The sequence below is a fragment of the Drosophila serrata genome, unplaced genomic scaffold (assembly GCF_035046125.1).
Source record: "Drosophila serrata isolate PLE 108 unplaced genomic scaffold, ASM3504612v1 contig_245, whole genome shotgun sequence".
Lineage (NCBI taxonomy): Eukaryota > Metazoa > Arthropoda > Insecta > Diptera > Drosophilidae > Drosophila > Drosophila serrata.
Genome location: NW_028257143.1, coordinates 1,661,046 through 1,679,617, shown reverse-complemented (window position 1 = coordinate 1,679,617; position 18,572 = coordinate 1,661,046). Strand labels below are relative to the sequence as shown.

The window sequence follows — 18,572 nt, the reverse complement described above, 5'->3', positions numbered from 1 at the left end:
TTAATAATTTATTTCTTATTGTATTCTAATTTTGTCTTTATTGTAATATTTTTATTTTCAAATATTTGTTACTATATTTGACAAGTTATTAATTCAATTTAACCCTATGCTTTTTAATAAATAAATGCATAAACACATTACCTGTCAGTCAAGTTTTTTTTTTATATTTATTTTTAAGAATTTGAAATATGTAATAGTAAGCTGTAAGGGTAAACACATTAATAGATACCGCAACGCTGAGAATGCTGTCCATTTGTTAACGTCGTATTTGTTTAATATTTAAAATTAGTTAAAATTGTTGATGTTGAATGTAAAAAATTTTGTTTAAAAACTTGTATTTTAATTTATCTGCATATGTATGTGTACCTTAAACTGTATATGAATCTGTACATGCATGCATCTGTTTCTGCAAAACAGCATATAAAAAAATATTTTTAAATTTGAAGAATTTCTCTCCCCCTTCCAACTAGCAAATATAGCTATAGCTATATAAGGTGGTTTTTGGAATTAGAAAAAACAAGGATTTCACACCAAGGCCAGTTTGGTGTTCCTTGAGTATTTAGATAAAAGCAAGAGTCTGCTGGGGCTGGAAAGATAGAAATAAATAAACTCCAAAAGAAAGTCAATAATTTAAGGCGATATACAAAAGATCAAATATTTTTACTCAACGTTTCTTAAATACAACTGAAGTAACGACACTGCCAACCTTGCCACCAAACTTGAAAGTTGGCGTGGGAATCGTGTGGTGTTTAACGAACATCTCACCGAAGCTCAGCACCAGCTCGTCCTCAGTCCAGTTGCAGGAAGTGATGACAAACAGGCTATCCGAAGTCCTTAACAACTTTTCCACTGTCGCCAGGTATAGGGAGCGCTTTTCCTTGGGATTTTCAGGACAGAGGCTGACCGCATCGTAGGTGCCCTTATCATGCACCACATCGAAACCGCCCAAATCGTCTTGAGGTTGGGTGAGGTCTGCCACCCTGTAGCTGATATCCAAGCTGTTGTCCCGAGCAATGTTCTGGGCCAATTCAACAGCCTTGGGAGAGTAGTCCACTCCGGTCAGATGGGCATAGCCCTCATTGGCCAGCCCCACGAGAAACATCCCGTTGCCACAGCCGAGGTCAAGGACTCGTGCAGCCTGCTTGTCGATCTCCTGTTGCTTCACCAGCCAATCAATCACACGCTGCTGCGAGTCCTCGTCGAACCAGATCTCGCCAACATCGCCGTGGCTCTTGTAATTGCCAATCTCCCGCGTGTAGCTTGATTCCCAGTATTCCTTGGTTCCCAGCTCGGATCCGTTCAGTTCGTTTTCCATTTTTATGCGGTAGATAGATCACATTTATTTAAAACAGCTGATGGACAACAAAGTTGGTCATTGGGATATCGATATAAATATCGTGACTTTTGGGAGCGGGGCTTCAGAGAATTCTTTGCATATAATCCATCATTTAAATGAATAAGGGATTTTAACGACCGCCTCGACTTGTTTTGAAAAAATCCATGCTGTTTCGAAAACTTTGAAAACGAATATATATCGATACAAATCATATTTGTGTTTGGTCATTTTTAGAGGATTTTTGAAAACATACAAATTGTCCGGTGCAGATGGATATTTTTAAAATGCAACCACGGTCACACTGCGTAGTTAATAAAAAAATAAGCTGCTAAATTGGAAATATACAACAAAACACGCAATAAATATTGAATATAAGAAGCTTGGCAATCGGTCTAGCTCTGATAATGTAATCATGATCAGTCACAGTCAAATTGGGCATTTTTTAGTTGCCAGCATCAAGTACATTTGTTTAAATTTCACGTGCTAAATTCCGAAAGAATCCTTGTACAATTGCTTTACGACTTCTCAACTCTTATTGACCACAACGACGGTCTGAGTGCAAAGGCGCGCCATGTCTAAACGAGGAGCAAGAGCGAGCCTTATGGCCTACGTCTCGGCCGAGGAGAACCTTCTGGATTGCTACTCGCCGGCAGGAGGTGATATGGAAGTGATGGCGGGGCCATCGGCCAGACCGGACGCTCGTGCGGGCGTGGTTGACAGTGAAGAGCTGGCCGAGGCTTTCTCGCCGGCTCCGCAGGAGACCCTGAAGCATGGGTCAGAGCTTGACCCCGCCGTCGACAGCATGTTGCACGTGATCTCCGATGATTCGGACATTCATAGCCTCATCTCTAGTGACTTTAAAGGCTGGGAGGAACAGCATCCAAGCACAAGCTATATCTGCGATGGTGAACCCTTCATCTACGGCCTGGGCCGAAGCATGATATCTAAGACAGAAAAGGAGACGGAAGTAGCTCCTCACTGGGCCTGCTGCACACCGGCTAAGCATCCCTGTAGGAGCCAGGATGTCATAGAGATCAATGGTGAGTTCGCTGTTAGAATATATTTTTTTCCCTATTCTAAGCTCAATGTGAAGTGATTTAAAAGAGTTTGCTGATATTAATCTATTTGTCTTCTTTTTTTCAGACTCTCCCGAATCCGTCCGTGATCCAACCATGTCTCTGATGCATTCTGGAGTTCTGCTTACCAACGGTAACTCTGACGAACAGTTTACCGTACAGGAAGATGAATACAATGACGGTCTACAGCCTACGGACGAGGGGGTAGACCCTTGTATGATTTACGAGACTGTGGATGGAGAGAATATGGTTGTTCTGGCTAATGAGCATTGCTGTGAGATTATCGTGGCCACACAGGGCGTGGCCAACGAGCAGGAGTTCGCCCGAGCCATCCTTATGGCCGGCAATGGTTCGACCGGAGCACTAATTGGCCTTCTGCCTGAGGAAAGACATGCGGACGAGCTTAACGTGGCCGAGTACATTGAAGCGGAGATGGTGGAGGAGGATTTGGGTGGCAACGAGGCGCGCGTTTCGGCCGGTAACAATGTATACCTTAGCGATGCAGCGTTGGAACAGCCGCTGGTGCACCAGGATCTGGTCGAAGACGAGGAGAACGAAAACGCAACGTTTGTGGACGATACACCAATGGAAGAAGAGCGTCCTGACATCTGTCAGGTGTATGATGACGAGCTGGAAGACCACGACCAGGACGAAGAGAACGAGGTCTGCATCATCCAGCACACTGCACCAGCTGAGCCGGCCGAAGCTGAACAGGAGGTGACGCCCATGCAACTGGTGTCCAAGAAGCTGCCCCGCGAACACAGCAGCCCCACAGAGTTCCCGGTCAGTTCCTCGTCAATGCCAAACGCTAGTTACAACTACGACTATGATGATGACCTGATGCTGGCCCACACCCCGCTGAAGCGCAAGTATCCGCCTCTTATGAAGAACACACTCTACGCCGAGGCTATGGACCGGAGGTTGGCAAGCATCTGCCAGGCGCAACCACAAATGAGTCCGGCTGAGAAGGTCTCCAGTTGGGAGACTGCATTCAGCAACGAGTGTGTTGCCGTGGAAGATGTGGAAAGCTTTCAGGCTGACTTTGAGAGGCACGAAGCTACTGCTGCGCCTCTTAAACAGCACAGCTTTATGGAGTTTCGCGAATCGCTGGTGCGGAACTTGGAGAAGATCAGCCGAGATATTATGCAAGTCTCGGACGAGTCAACTCAAGAGCAGGCCAGCTCCCAATCAGCGGAGCGTGTAGTGCATCGGCGCTTACTCCATGTTATGCCCACCGAGGAGACCATTGTTCTGGATGACGATGACGAGGACGATTGCTACGAGGTTATGGATATGGACAAGGCCTCCGTCGCCACTCTGATACCCGAAGATGAGCTGATGCAGGCGGATCAGGCACCGGAAGGCGAGGAAGTCATATTGCCTATTGATGAATGTGAACAGAGGCTGGTCACTAAAGAGACCTCAACTATAGATCTGGACAGTAGTGCGCCTGCACCTACAGCAGCGTTGTCTGCTCCGCATTTGGAACGCATGACGCCGATTTCCTCTGCTCCGCCTCCCTTCTGCACTTCTGCTTCTGTTCCTATTCCTGAAAGAAGGTCAGAATTTGTGGATCCCGATCCAAGGGAAATTGCTGCACCGTCTTCCTCAGACCGACAACTATCCAGTGTTGTACTCGATGTAATGCGGCAACAGGTGCAGATGCAACAGCAATTTATGGATCATAAGCTGCATCAACAGCAACAGCAGTCACACCAGCAGCATATGTATCGCTACCAGGATCTTCCGGAGGCGCCACCGAATAATCATTCGGTAGAAATACCGTTGGATATGGACGGAGATCAAGAGCCACGTTACATCAACAACTGTCCCACCATGTTTTACGAGCAACAGGAGTTTTGTAACTATTTGGGTCTCACTGAGCTAGCCACGGCTAATGCGGTGGCCACAGCAATGCGCGAACTGGCCAACAGCACAGTGGCACGGCGCTCGCTGCGTGTACGACCCCAGCAACAGCTAGACAGGATGCGAAGCGATGTTCGCGGCAAACGGCGGGATAGGGAACGGCAGCAGGATAAGGAAAAAAAGCAGCCAGCAGTGACTAGCAGCAGCAGCGAGCCTAGTCACTCCGACAAAGAGGACAACCCGCTGCCTGAGGGAGCCAGGTCTGTTCCAGGGGCTGAGGCGGAACTGAATTTTGTCTGTTCGCTGCCCTCCATGAGTGCAGATCAGGAGCAGCTTCAGAAGGGATATTATTACCCGGTGCAAGGAAATTACTCCGATATTCGGGACCAGTCGCCCGGCCAGGAGCGCTGCACGTCTTTCAAGCAGCAGGAGAGTCAAAGGTCACTATATCAAAGGGAGCGACATCGACAAAGATCTTCCCGGGAAAGCGAAGCTCATGTGGACCCGGAGGTAGGCAAAGGGCAGCAGGAGGAAGGCAACAAGCGAGCACTGTCCGTTGAGGCTGCCTTCGCAAAAATCTACAACGCAGCCGCGCCAGCCCAGTCCAAGGTCCTGCAGAGCATGCAGCAACGCCTGCGCCAGGCGCGCGAGACCAAGCCCTCGATCTACATCATTAAGGCGACCAACAATGAACCAGCGCAGCTGACACAGTCCCCCAAGCAGTCATCACCCGACCGACTGATCGATGATGCTGGTAAAACTAGTGTTCCGCGTCCTTCTCCCGTGATCACTCCGGCGAAAGCAAGTCCTGTGAAGGCCGCGTCAGCAAAGAGTGTTCCACCTCAAGCTCCTACACAACCTCGAATACCAAAGGCGCCTAAGCTAAGAAAAGCTGAAACTGCCACGCAACGTCGACGCACCACCGTTGCTGCTACCACTGTTTCGGCAAAACAGGTTCGCATTCGGGATCTTGTAACCCGCTCCACCACCCATCTCAACTCAAAGCTCCTACGTAACCGCAAGGTAAATCTGCTCAAGAGCTACGCCCTTTCGGACGAGATGGCCCAGGGACGCGGCAAGCGATTGAGTGGCGGCATCATCACCAACACCACGACCACCTCTCATGGTGTAAAAAAGGGTCACACGTCCAAGATGGTACGGGGAACGGGATTGAAGAGACCCAAAGAAGTAGGGGACAAAAAATTGCCCGAACAGTATCGCCTGCAGGAGCAGCAAGTGGTACCTCCTAACACGCCTCGGCAGATAGTAAGGAGTGTCAAGCCCATGGCGAATGCCAAGACGAGTGCAAGGAAGCCTCCGCCCCTCCGTATAACTAAACGCACTAAGCGTTCACGCGCCAAATCATTGCCGACAGCCTTGGAAGGGGTTTCAGTTTACGCCCCAGTCCCTCTTCATATTTCTAGTGCTTTAGTAGGCACGGATGTGCCACCCAAGTTGGAGGCAGCTATGACCCACCTCCCAATTCATTCCGCATCCCCAGTTCAAACGCCTTATAGCAAGTCAATTCTAATTTACCCCCCTTCGCCAACAACGCCGCCATCGAATCCCAAACTGACCGAGCCGTCGCGTGGCCCGTGCCAACAGGCGGGAAGTGGCGATCGACTTGCTGGGTTAGACGTTCTGAACATCGATTCGATTCCGCCCGGCGGCCTCCTACGACTGAGTGAGGGGTCCTGGGCGCTCTCTAATCCACTCTCTCAAAAGTATGGCAGGGTTTTGTACATGTACTATGAGCTAGATCAGCTTATCGTGCTGCAGGAGATGTGTATTACCTTTTGGAAATACTCAAAAGTCTTAAGCGTATTGCATCAGCCGAAGATCACCTCGCCGGTTAGCAAATCTCCCGTCCCGTCAAAATCCCCTCAGCATCAACAGGAGCAGGAACTGGATGTGAGGCCGCGATGGGTGTACCTGGGGAGGTTGCGACGCATCACGAATGGTAATTATTCTTAATCCTGAATGAATTAATTAATAAATTTATTGTCTTTTCCTCGCGTCTGATCTATTTACAGACACCGAGATCTTCACGCCGTACGGCAGCCGCATCTGTGTGCACAATTCAACTCCGGTTTACTTGGAAATGCAGAGCCGGTCGCTGGACCATCACAAGCGAGAGGTGAAGCTAACGTCGCTGCACATCAATGTTTACTACTTCTGTGAGGAGGACCTACGACCCCGGATGCACTCGGTTCACTTGGACACTGTTAACTGGTAAGCTCCATTAAAATTCAGCAATATTCATATACATACATATATATCACAAAATTTAACTCACAGCGAAGGGTCACATGTGATCTATACGAGCATAGCAGAGTCGCGATACTTTGTGATGGCCTGGCAGCAAGAACTTGTGATGGGCAGACCGCGGTCGGGCATCTGCAAGTACTCGCTGACGCCTACTCTGGACACGTTGGCATCCATCCGCGAGTTTAAGCAGTTGCGGCACGAGCTGCGTCACATCGAGTGCTTGTCAGAAGATCGCCTGATCGGCTATGGCCAGACACGCGTTACCGTGTGGGATCACCGCAGTGGCGACACTCTGATGAACTACGATCTAGGCCGGCCACTCGGACGCAGTCTTGCCGCCATGCACTACCCTAGTCTAGACCTGGACCAGAGCAGCATGCTGATACTTTTCCAGTACCTCAACGAGCCAGACGAGAGTCCGGCCGAGGTGCACATCATCGCCTGTGAGCTGTCGCACGCCACGCCCTCGCACCGCCTGCTCCACATCCACCGGCTCCCGTCGACCCAATACGATGACGCAATCGAGGCGGTGAATACTGGGGATCATCTAATCATTAAGTCTTCTGCAGGCGGAGAGGCCTGGATAAACACCGCTGATCCGCGGCAACTGATCTATGTGGCGCCTCTGGCCAATGGAGCGCAACGGTTTTACTCGCGTAACAAGTCTCAGGTGATAGAGATGTCACCACAGTCATTAACAGTAGACAGCATCACCAATCACATGCTCAAGCTGGCCGTCCAGCAGCAGTACCAATACGAGATGCCAGTTTAGTGAAAAGTGCACCTAGTATATTATGTTCTTACCCCGCCCAATGATTTTAGCTGAAAAGTGTCCCCATGCCCATTTAAAAAAGAAACGTATGACGCCTTAAATTGTGAACTGTAAGATCACTTAATATTAGTTTTGGTGCTGGTTTGCAGCTCCAAAATATGTAGTTCAAATATATCGAAAACTATCATAAGCTTTACCCTTTACTCCCAATCCCAATCATAATCTTCATCGTCATCTAGCCTAAGTTATGAGTAAGTCAAACCCTGTTAGCCTTAACTAAGCTCTAATTCGGTAATACTTGATTAGGTGTTTTTTTTATTTCATTGAGTTTTTAATTTTTTCTGAAAGAAAAGAACAAAAACACTAGCAGCTTACGTTAATGTTTATGTAATGTATACATAATTAAACATAAATTTAAATATCTTTAATTTACTCTGCTCTCGCCCAGAGCAGCAGAGGATGATGTGTCATATGAGAAGTGCAAAGGAAACACCAAAATTGAAATACAAAATCATGTCATTAAATAGAAACTTATTACATTGTATACACTGTTTTTTTATTCGTCTTCCCTTAACCCTTTGATTTATTCATGTTACACAGTCAAATTGTTCATTATCCTGTAAGAAGTTCTACGGTTTCTAAAAACTGCTGGTAAAGAAAGCTGTAAAGGTGTCTTATTTGACAGCAGTCGCTCGAAACTATCACGAATCACCAAGAGTCCACAGGTCAGTAGCGGGTCTTCTTCCTATATCTTAGAATAAAGTGTGATTTTATAAGCTTATATTGCAGGAGAAATACAAATTCATGATGGCCAGAACTCGAAAAAACAAAACCGACTCAAAACACTAGTATCCATGTTGCTCTCCATTTTTACATGTTGGTCAATTTTTAACCCGAATTATAAACAAGACTTGTTGACTCTGTTTATGCATATATTTTATACTCGTTCTGTCTGTGAGAACAATCAATTTCAGCTACAAATTTTCTTAACTTATTCTCCCGACTCGGTACATTAACAACTAGTTGTATTCTTACGTTAGTCTTTACTTAGTTTCTCGTTAATTGCTAAGATATAAGATGTTTTATTTACACAAGTTTTACTTACAAGGAAAAGTAAAACTTTCTCTAAACATTTTTCAGGTTGTGTGGCGCCCTCTTAACATAATAGATTGCCACTAGGAAGCTAGTTTGCTAGCCTGAGAACTACGACCACGAAATGCAAAATCCCTAAACTGCGCGCGGCATTCATTCGCTTATGCTTACGTGTCTATTAAAGTACAAGAATTTCAAAATTAGTTTAATTAGTAGCAACAATTTTGAAAAAAAATATATAGAGCTATTTTGGCGGACTACCTTGGGGTCACTACAACTCCTTTTCTGGCTTCTGAGGCGTTCCCGTCGCTGTCGTTGTTGTAGTCTGATTTTGTCGCTGCTCTCTGGCCAATTGCCAGCGCTTGAACTCCACCATTTGCATGACCCGCACGCGCAGCGGCTGTTTCCGTCGCTGTTCCATTGCGGCTGACAGCTTGTTAAACTCAACGCTGTACATGAATACAACTGGAATGAGGACATCGTCATTGCCGTCGCCCGACATGGCGAACATCGGCTGCGTCTCGCCGGAAGAATCCGGCACATTATCACAGACAATTAGCGCAGCGGCACCCGCCTTTTGGGCCAGGCGCGCCTTGCTCACGAAAGTGCAATCGCCCCGCTCGGCGACCAAGACCTTGCCCCTAGCCTCCTCGATATTTTCTAACTGCTCCTCACAGGCACGGAGCGGCTTCGCCATCACTAATTCACCTTCTACAAACTGCTCGCCTATCAGCTCTGGGCTAAAATGTGATGGGCCGGCCATCAGAGCGGTCCAGTCTTGCGTTTTCTCGTCGGTGGCGAAGGCCACAGCCTGTCAATGAAAAAAATTGCGGATATACTAACTTTTTCTGAATTAGAAAATCGAGGTTCACGCACCTGCAGTTGTGTCAACTGATTCATGCTTTGCATCTTGGTCAGCTCCAGCATCTCTTGCATGAACTGCAATCCCATTTCGCCCTCCTCGTGGCTCTTGGCCTAAATGATAAATAAATAATAAATTCAGCATTTATGTGTGAGTAAAAGATGGAGATGACGATAGGTGGAGAAGTAGGAGGAAGCGAAAGTGCCCAAATGCTGACCCAATAATATTTTTCGAATAGTTTTTGGATATCAATATTTTAACATTAAATGCAATAATTTTCCATATTTAAAATTTCTATATATCAAAGTTTTTTATGTTATTGAGCACGTTGTATATGATTGGACTCCTCTAGATATAAGTACATCCCCAGTCGAAACGTAATGCAAACGAAATCAAAAAGCGGAACAGAAATAAAACTTACATTATAGAAACTATGAAACAGTCGCACCTTGCCTTGGCTGCGGTCGCCTACCGAAACCATGGTGATGCCCATGTCGTAAACAGCTCGCAGATGATCAGCATTGCTTGCCTGAAAATCCAGAGCGCTGAGTCGTTTTCCGCCGTTGGTGCGCGGGCACGAGCCCGTAATGAAGTTGCGCAATGGTTTGCGTACTTTCTCAGGAAAAAGCTTATTGGAACTGGGGCAGGTGCGCATGAAGTCAAGGACGTTGTGCTCGTCCGATTGCCGAAAGCCTGAGTGTTGCGATTGAAAAGGAATCATAACAATTATATATAATATATACCTTAAAAATGTACTCACTAAACGTGGAATTCCCTAGTTGGGCAATGGAAAGGGGAAGCAGGTGGGCTTCTGTGGTAAAGACAAATTCGTCTACGTTAATTATCAGATCCTGCGGATCCGAGAACAGCAGGAACAGGTACTTGATTGTCTCGGACAGTACAAATGAGTCCATGCGATCCTCGTGTTTGCCGGTGCGCACATCATTGACTGCCGCGTAGCCACACGATACCTTGGCGTACTGCTGAAGTGTCTTTAGGGCCCGTTTTCCCACCTGCAGGTAGTGGTGGTCGCCAGTGGCACGGTATAGGAAATACGTAGACTCTATGAACTCCGGGCGCAAGGGATGCTGACCCCAGTGTATTTGAAAGTCCACAGTGAATGCTTCTGGAATGAAGGTGTGCATTTGCATAACCTGTAAGAAAACTGAATAAATATCATTGGGTAGTGCAAATAATGAAAAATGTTACCTGATAAAGCATCTCATGCGTCTGCACGGCCGGCTTGAGGTCGCCCGATAGCACCTGCAGACCCGGCCAGAATGCCAACAACGAGTCCATGAAGTTCTTTGACTTGGCGTGTGGCCTATGCATTAGCACATCCAACAGCATGGGCCCCTCGCTAACATACTTCATCACGGCGTTGTAGTGGCGGTTGAAACGAGCGAGGTACTTGTCGTCGCCCAGCAGGACGTAGGACTTGAACAGGTACTCGTAGTAGCTGTCGATTCCAGCTCCCACGCCCGAGTCACGACGCACCCAGTCACCGGAATGGACATTCAGCACTGTTCCCATGAGGTCAGAGCCACGATGCCTCAGCTTCCATAGCGCATCCATTGCGGCGTGGGCTCTTAGCTCGAAAATGGGATCGCCAGTCAGTCGCGACAAAGCAGCGAACTCCAGCAGGATTGTACCCGCACACGCAGTGCAGGTGTCCCGCGACTTCTTCAACTGCGGATCCTTCATGCCCAGGCGCAGGTTAACTCTGGCGTGAGGAATGCCTGTGGACGTGTTAAACGCCGGCAATAGGCGATATCCAAGCTCGCGAGTCATCTCCAGCAACTCGCCCTTGTACCAGTGCATCACATCCGCATGCTTCTGTAGATACTCGGCCAAGATATGAGCTGACAGCAATCCACCGACCATACGAATGTTCGTCTCGAAAACGGAAACGATAATATCGCTGTCGAACTGCACATCGCGGATGACCAGCTTGACGGCGTGCTCGAACTCTGTAAAGTCACCCAGCAGCACCAATGTGTCCAGAGTGTCCACCAAGGTCATGGAGAAGCTAAAGGAAAGTGTAACCAGTTAGGAAAAGCGTCAAGATCGGATTTATTTTGCCTTCTCACTTTCCCAGGATGTCGTCCATGTCGCCACGAGAGGGCGTCACTCCACGATAGCGCCCCTTGCAGGATAGCGGCATCAGCTCGTCGGCGGGGTAAGCGTTCTCCATGTAGGCATGATATGCATGATAAAACATGTCCCGAGCTTCTTCCCTGAAATCATTCGAAACAATTAGTCAAAAAGCACATAAATCTAAAAAGGAAAAAAGGAAAAGCTTGCAATTGTATTATTTAATCAAATTGGAAAACGATTAAAACTAGGAAAAAAATGTAATTAATTAATTTATAAATTAAGAATTTATTGGCAAATAGAAATGCAATATAATGTTGGTGTTGAATTATTTTAGCTGATATTTAAATGAATTTTAATTTAAAAAGCTTGTTGGCTTATATTGGATTAAGTCAAATAAATCTAGGCAGAGCTATTCTTAATGTGTTCCTTTTATTTCCTACTCACACAAATTCAATTCTAACATTTCCTTCTATTGTCTGGCCTATAGGTCATGATATTTTATCCGTTTATTTATTTAAGAAAATGAAATCATTTAAAGGTATTTGGAAAAATCCATAACCGATCGTTATGATAACCCTATTCAAACAATGAATTTAAGTAGATAAAGTTTGCTGATTCGAAAGATGGACGCATGTATGTATGTATGTAAGTATGGTGATAAGCTAATCTATAGCGGTTCTCTGCGAGTTGGGATTCCATATGTGTTTGAAAAGACTAAATTAAAACAATGTCTAAATTATTCACTTGGGGGAAAAACTACAACAAATAATTGAGGGAATGGCATACATGGGCTTAAGTGGGCTTTCTCTTAATTACCTCAGTTCCGCCCGTTCCTTGTGGGACATGTTCTGCGTGGGCATAGAGGTCTCAGTGCCTAGGACACAGGCCACCAAGATGAGCAGAGCGGCCCCAAAAGTTGGTAGCAGCAGCCGCTGACCGTGGGCAAGGGCGGGGGCGATGGACATGGCCGAGCGATTCATGGTGCCGCTGCTGCTGGTTGCGCTTTGGCTCCGGGCTGTGATCCGCTAGCTGGTAGCGGCGGCGGAGACTACTGCGATTGAGGGTGATGGTGATGATGGTGGTGGCTCGCTTCGGGTTTTGTTTTTGGTTTCGGCCGCCAGACTTGGCGCTGCGATGTCGTTGCCTTCCGTTGTGACGTTGACCTTCACTTTGAACGTGCTGTTGAAACAATTTCGTTGGCTCGCGTTGCGTTGCGTCCGCTTCTTTACTTCTCTGCTTTGAGCCGCTTTTGTTGACTTCGCTTTGGGTCCGTTGTCCGCTTGATTTAACTTTTAAATCATCGGCTGCCACTTAATTAATTCAGCAAACTCATAATTAGCTCTCTGGGCCAAAACACAATCTAACAAATAATTTCGTACAAAACGTCGAGCGACCCAATTTATTAATTCTGACGGTCGTACGCAGCAAGCAGTGCTGTGCACGGCGAGCTGATGATGATGTGGTGCTGGTACTGGCGCGTTCAGCACTTTTTCGTGCACTCGTTCTCCGGTACTTGCATCCTTCTTCACCCTCAGCAACAGTGCACCACCAGTGAACAACACAGCGGTTATTTATAATCTCGTTTGCTGTTTTTTCTGCCCCAATGGCAAAACACCACGACTGCACCGAATCGGAGCACTGGTCGGAGACTATGCTGCTGTTGTTCGTTGCCAGCCGATCGGCCGAGCATCCCAATCCTTACGTGCAGCAGACTTAGGCGAAAAGTATGCTTTGCTGGCAAATATCGGATAGTATTTTCCTTATCAAATCTGTAGTTTCCCTTATTTTAGCACGAAAAAACCACTTGCCGCGGAAGTGTGACTGCGGCTGGAGCATCACACAAAACCAAAATCCTCATGAATACCCTAAAAAACGAAGCAATGTATTACTGTGGAAAACTTGGTTAATGTAGAAATTTAAATCAAACAAAGTTTAAAAAATTAAAGGCAAATTAATTTTATTGGTTTTTAGTTCTTTATATTCCTTTAATATGTACATTATGCTTAATAAGCTGTTAATTGTCTTCTGTTAGTGTGACCAGAGTTTTGAGCGTCAAGCAGTTTACAACAAGCAGTGTTCGCGCTAAATCGTCTTGAAATTTAATAAAATGGTAAACAAAACTCAAGTGAAATATTTAAATCTATCCCAATTCATTTTCAGCGACGGAGCTTAGCGCCCAGCCAACGGTTAAGCCAGAGCTCCGCATCACGGCACTCCTTCACCCCGCCACTGCTGAAGAAGAACAAACGAGCTTGCCAGCAGGAACTGGAGCGCGAGCAAGAGCTGGACAGGAAGCGTCAGAGCTGTGCTCTCCGCGATGCCAGCAATACGATGGATATACCACTACCCATCCGCTTCACAGCTAACAGCGAGTATGAGCGGGCTATTGCCAAAGTCTTGGCCCGCCAGTTCAAGGTGCCGATAGACAATTACGTACCGGATTACGGGGGCAATCGCTGTCTCGGCGTACGTCGGTGCATCGTCCGGCGACCCCTACATGATCCGATGGCCTGCAACGCCCTTGTGCTTTACCAGCCACCGGCCTACACGGAGCACGAGCGCATGGCAATGGATCCCAGCAAGGTGCTCGTGCACGTGGTGGTGGATCCGTTGCTGAGCAATATTCTGCGGCCGCATCAGCGCGAGGGCGTACGGTTTATGTATGAGTGCGTGGAAGGCAGACGTGGAAACTTCAATGGCTGCATCATGGCCGACGAGATGGGCCTGGGAAAGACTTTGCAGTGCGTCACACTGGTGTGGACGCTGCTGCGGCAGAGTGCCGAATGCAAACCAACAATTAACAAGGCCATCATCGTGTCACCGTCGTCCCTGGTAAAGAATTGGGAAAAGGAGTTCACCAAGTGGTTGCACGGCAGACTCCTCTGCCTGGCCATGGAGGGGGGAACCAAGGAGAACACCATTCGCGCTCTCGAGCAGTTCTCGATGAACGCCTCCACGCGTATGGGTACGCCCGTTCTGCTCATAAGCTACGAAACGTTCCGCATCTATGCAGATATCCTCTGCAAGTACGAGGTGGGCATGGTGATATGCGACGAGGGACACCGTCTGAAGAACAGCGATAACCTTACGTACCAGGCTCTAATGGGCCTGAAGACCAAGCGGCGCGTCCTACTCTCTGGCACTCCCATCCAGAACGATCTCACGGAGTACTTCAGCCTGGTGAACTTTGTCAATCCCGAGATGCTGGGCACGGCGGCCGACTTTAAGCGCAACTTCGAGAACAGCATTCTGCGGGGACAGAACGCCGATTCAACGGACGGGGAACGGCAGCGAGCAATCGAGAAGACGCAGGAGCTGATCGGACTGGTCGATCAGTGCATCATCCGACGTACCAATCAGATTCTAACCAAATACCTGCCAGTCAAGTTCGAGATGGTCATCTGTGCCAAGCTGACTCCAATTCAGCTGGAACTCTATACGAATTTCCTAAAATCGGATCAAGTGCGTCGAAGCCTGGCGGGTAGGTTCTTTGAAAACTCTTAGTATTTTTAAATTCAATCTCATTTCTTATCTAAGATTGCAACGAGAAGGCTTCGCTCACTGCCCTGGCTGACATCACAACTCTCAAAAAATTATGCAGTCATCCGGATCTTATATATGAAAAGATCGCTGCACGGGAGAAAGGTTTCGAGAACTCGCAAGATGTGCTGCCGAGCAACTACAAGCCAAAGTAAGTTGACATCGATTAAATATCTGAATTTAATTCTCATAATACTAATGTTTCAGAGATCTCAACCCGGAACTGAGTGGCAAGTTCATGCTGCTTGATTTCATGCTAGCTGCTATTCGAGCCGATGGCAATGATAAAGTCGTCCTTATCTCCAACTACACACAGACCCTCGATTTGTTCGAGCAGCTGGCAAGAAAGCGGAAGTACGGTTTCGTTCGACTCGATGGCACCATGTCCATCAAAAAGCGCTCGAAGGTTGTGGACAGGTTCAATGACCCAGAATCGGACAGTTTTCTATTCATGCTGAGTAGTAAAGCTGGCGGCTGCGGACTGAATTTAATCGGAGCCAATCGACTTTTTATGTTCGATCCGGATTGGAATCCTGCCAACGATGAACAGGCAATGGCCAGAGTGTGGCGCGACGGTCAGAAGAAGCCCTGTTACATATATCGGCTTGTGGCGGTAAGTATTCTATTCTGTTTTTTTTTAAGGTAAAAAACTTTTAAATATCTGTTTTAGAGTGGTTCCATTGAGGAGAAGATCCTGCAGCGTCAGACTCACAAAAAATCTTTGTCCAGTACGATCATTGACAACAACGAGTCAGCGGAAAAACATTTTACACGTGACGATCTTAAGGACTTGTTCCGCTTTGATCCACAGGTTCTTTCTGACACGCACGAAAAGTAAGTACAATTTTTTTAGAAATTCATAAGCAAAACTTTACGAATCTTTTAATATATTACGATTTTTTTGAGAGAAAAGAGAAAACCTTTTTTTGCCTTCCTTGTAGTACAAACTTCTTAAATTTTTTATTAAAAGGCTCAAGTGTAAGCGCTGTGTGGAGAACATTCAAACAAAGCCTCCGCCCGATGACACAGACTGCACATCGCACTTGTCCCAATGGTACCATTGCTCCAACAATCGCGGACTGCCCGACAGCATTCTTGCCCAGGCCTGGACGGACAGCAAATGCGTCTCATTCGTTTTCCATCATCGATCGCAGGCGCAGGAGATTCACTCACACGAAACGGAAGAAGAGGATAAACCGGAGAAACCAAGTATTCGAAAGCGGCCCTCCACGCCCCTCAGTGATGACAGTGCCGATGAGGATTTTATTGGATTCTAGCAATTGTTTAAATTTTATTGTTTATCAGTTTGTTTAACCTGGGTTGCGTTAGCCTACTAGCCTAATCTTAAGTTATCGTTACATTCTTAACAATATTGTAACATTTAAAAAATGGAACCGGCTCACAAAGTTGTAAACGTGCTAGTGATGAAAGCCTTTATGGACTGACTTTCCAGCAAAGAAATAGTGATTTTTTCCCTTGTAAAATACTGATTAGTTGTCAATTATGTATGAACAGCAATACATATTTAAAAATTAGCTATAATTAAACAGCGCCGATAATAGATTGAAAAAATTCGAATTTCAAAGTGGATACTGTTTCTTGCAATTGTCAATTGCTTTAGCACATATTTATAGTTACCTAAAATGAACAGACAGCACCGCTAGCACGTTTTTAATCTCTGCACAAAGTCGCAACAAGGCATAAGCAATGTGTCCGGATTAAAACCCTGTCCTTATTTATGTATACAAGTGGTTGTAAGTATTTAACCATTCGCAGTGTTAACACAGTCAATAGAAGAACACTTGATGCATTCGTGCTATCTGGGAGCTACACGTCAATGATTTTATGCTCCAGCTCCACCCACACATTGCTCTTTTCAGGCGCCTTCTGCAATGGAGTTGGCTGCTGCTGTAGCTCTGCTAGGAAGCCGCTTACTGCCTGGTAGTATCTAAAGGAATGACACAAATTAGAATACAAATTAAAGGCATCTTTACTCAGCTCAAGCATACCCGTCTACTATCCAGGTGTCGTTGTGCGAGCCACCCGGAAACTCTAGCAGGCGCTTCAACTCGCTACCGCACTGAGTATACAAGGCACGCATCATGCGAGGTGGCACCAGGGTGTCCGCAAGGCCCGATATAAACAGAAATGGAACCGAACACGAGCCAATCTTGCTTAAGGAGTGATACTGCAAGAAATTCGAATGGTTTTACAATCAATGATCTATTCGATCTCTAAAAGCTCACCTTATTCTTAAACAATATATTTGGTATATATTTTACAGCGGGATGCACGAGTTCCACAGCCATTTCTCGTATACTGCTGAATGTGTTCTCCACAATCGCGCACATAAGCTTCTGGCCGTAGACAGTGTCCGCAGCCACGTCCACCACCACTGCGCCGCCAAGCGAGCGCCCGAACAGGATCAGCTGCGAATGGTCTAGATCGTGGCGAGTATGCAGGTAATCAATGGCAGCTCTGGCATCAGTGACTAGTCCCCGTTCAGTCGGTACACCAGTAGACAGACCATAACCGCGGTACTCGACCAACAGAATGTTGCAGTGAAGGTGATGGTAAATACCCCAGACCTGCAAAACGTTTTGTTAACTGTTAGGATCGGGCCAGTAGATCAATTCTCATTCCAACTTACGTTCTGCATTCGATGGCCCATGTTGCCAGCGTTGCCGTGGAAATAGAGCAGTGTGGGCACCGACTTGCAGCGCTCCTCCGGCTGGCTGATCCAGAACGCATGCAGCGTCACATCATCGGGCGTTTTGATGCTAACCGTGATGTGTGGCAGGTTGTGCATAGTCGGAATGGGTATGTAAATTCGAGAGTTAGCGGGTAGATCGGGATGATAAAGCAGCAGATCTTGGGCGTTGTAAAATATCACTGAAATGAAATAATTCTTAGTACAAAGTCATTGCTCCGAATAAAGCATACTTACAGAGGAGTATGCCAATAAAGAGCGCCAACGTCATGTAACCGCCGTAGAAGTAGTAGAAAATGAAACATAGTAGAAAGGCTGCCAGCACTCCGACGCCCACGCCCCGCGACTTGGGAAGAGCGATGCCCACTTCCTTCATGTTTAATGATTATTGTTCAGCTGCACTACATCTCCAATTATCTAATTTAATTAGATTGAAGTCCCAGAACAAGATCAACACAAAACAACAAAATTGTAAATTGTCCACATCTACAGCTGACTGGAAACACCTGTGCCGTGCCAGTAGTTATCGAATGTAGTCGATATTTTAGTACCTTCAATGTGACCATGTTCACTAAACATATTTTTGGAGAGATTTCCCCAGGTGATGTATCAACGTGCCAAATTATATTTTTAAGCCAGATTTTAATCAGATTAGAGAATCTTGGGCTTCTTAAAGCATGTATTACACATTAATTTGCATGCTAGCCATATTTTTCTCTCCAACGGTGGTTCTAATCTTTTCGATAGAAAATAATATTCTATCATCATTCCACACACTGCGAAATTCACGTATTAAATTTATCTGGGGATTCTAAATTAGGTAGTATCTATACGACTATAATAATAATAATAACAGATAAAATCGGCACTGATAAAAGCTGTTTCAATAGTAACCCCGAGGCCGCTAAAAAATATCGTCTAAATGACTGAAAACCTACTGTGACTACAGAGTT

The 18,572-nt window shown here is 46.3% G+C and overlaps 5 protein-coding genes across 5 annotated transcripts; 2 read left to right on the top strand and 3 right to left on the bottom strand.

Annotated features, from left to right (window-relative positions):
* Positions 1-629: 629 nt before the first annotated feature.
* LOC110185956 (EEF1A lysine methyltransferase 2) lies at positions 630-1,425 on the bottom strand. The gene has a single exon (XM_020954974.2). It carries the CDS (start codon positions 1,313-1,315, stop codon positions 665-667), a length of 651 nt encoding a protein of 216 aa, XP_020810633.1. The 5' UTR covers positions 1,316-1,425; the 3' UTR covers positions 630-664.
* Positions 1,426-1,558: 133 nt separating this feature from the next.
* On the top strand, positions 1,559-8,613 carry LOC110185634 (uncharacterized). The gene is made up of 4 exons (XM_020954591.2): positions 1,559-2,376; positions 2,480-6,238; positions 6,312-6,510; positions 6,577-8,613. The coding sequence occupies exons 1-4, from the start codon at positions 1,908-1,910 to the stop codon at positions 7,316-7,318; spliced, it is 5,169 nt and encodes a 1,722-aa protein (XP_020810250.2). The 5' UTR covers positions 1,559-1,907; the 3' UTR covers positions 7,319-8,613.
* On the bottom strand, positions 8,233-13,381 carry Edem2 (ER degradation enhancer, mannosidase alpha-like 2). Its single transcript, XM_020954474.2, has 7 exons — positions 12,186-13,381; positions 11,363-11,509; positions 10,482-11,301; positions 10,033-10,426; positions 9,694-9,965; positions 9,287-9,385; positions 8,233-9,221 (listed from the first exon to the last, which is right to left on the bottom strand). The coding sequence occupies exons 1-7, from the start codon at positions 12,347-12,349 to the stop codon at positions 8,682-8,684; spliced, it is 2,436 nt and encodes an 811-aa protein (XP_020810133.1). The 5' UTR covers positions 12,350-13,381; the 3' UTR covers positions 8,233-8,681.
* Positions 13,154-16,494, top strand: okr (DNA repair and recombination protein RAD54-like okr). Its single transcript, XM_020954477.2, has 6 exons — positions 13,154-13,479; positions 13,530-14,850; positions 14,907-15,060; positions 15,117-15,522; positions 15,580-15,743; positions 15,880-16,494. Exons 1-6 carry the CDS (start codon positions 13,477-13,479, stop codon positions 16,184-16,186), a joined length of 2,355 nt encoding a protein of 784 aa, XP_020810136.2. The 5' UTR covers positions 13,154-13,476; the 3' UTR covers positions 16,187-16,494.
* Positions 16,171-18,198, bottom strand: Bem46 (abhydrolase domain containing 13-like protein Bem46). The gene is made up of 5 exons (XM_020954478.2): positions 17,857-18,198; positions 17,560-17,801; positions 17,156-17,497; positions 16,919-17,097; positions 16,171-16,857 (listed from the first exon to the last, which is right to left on the bottom strand). The coding sequence occupies exons 1-5, from the start codon at positions 17,993-17,995 to the stop codon at positions 16,737-16,739; spliced, it is 1,023 nt and encodes a 340-aa protein (XP_020810137.1). The 5' UTR covers positions 17,996-18,198; the 3' UTR covers positions 16,171-16,736.
* Positions 18,199-18,572: the final 374 nt, after the last annotated feature.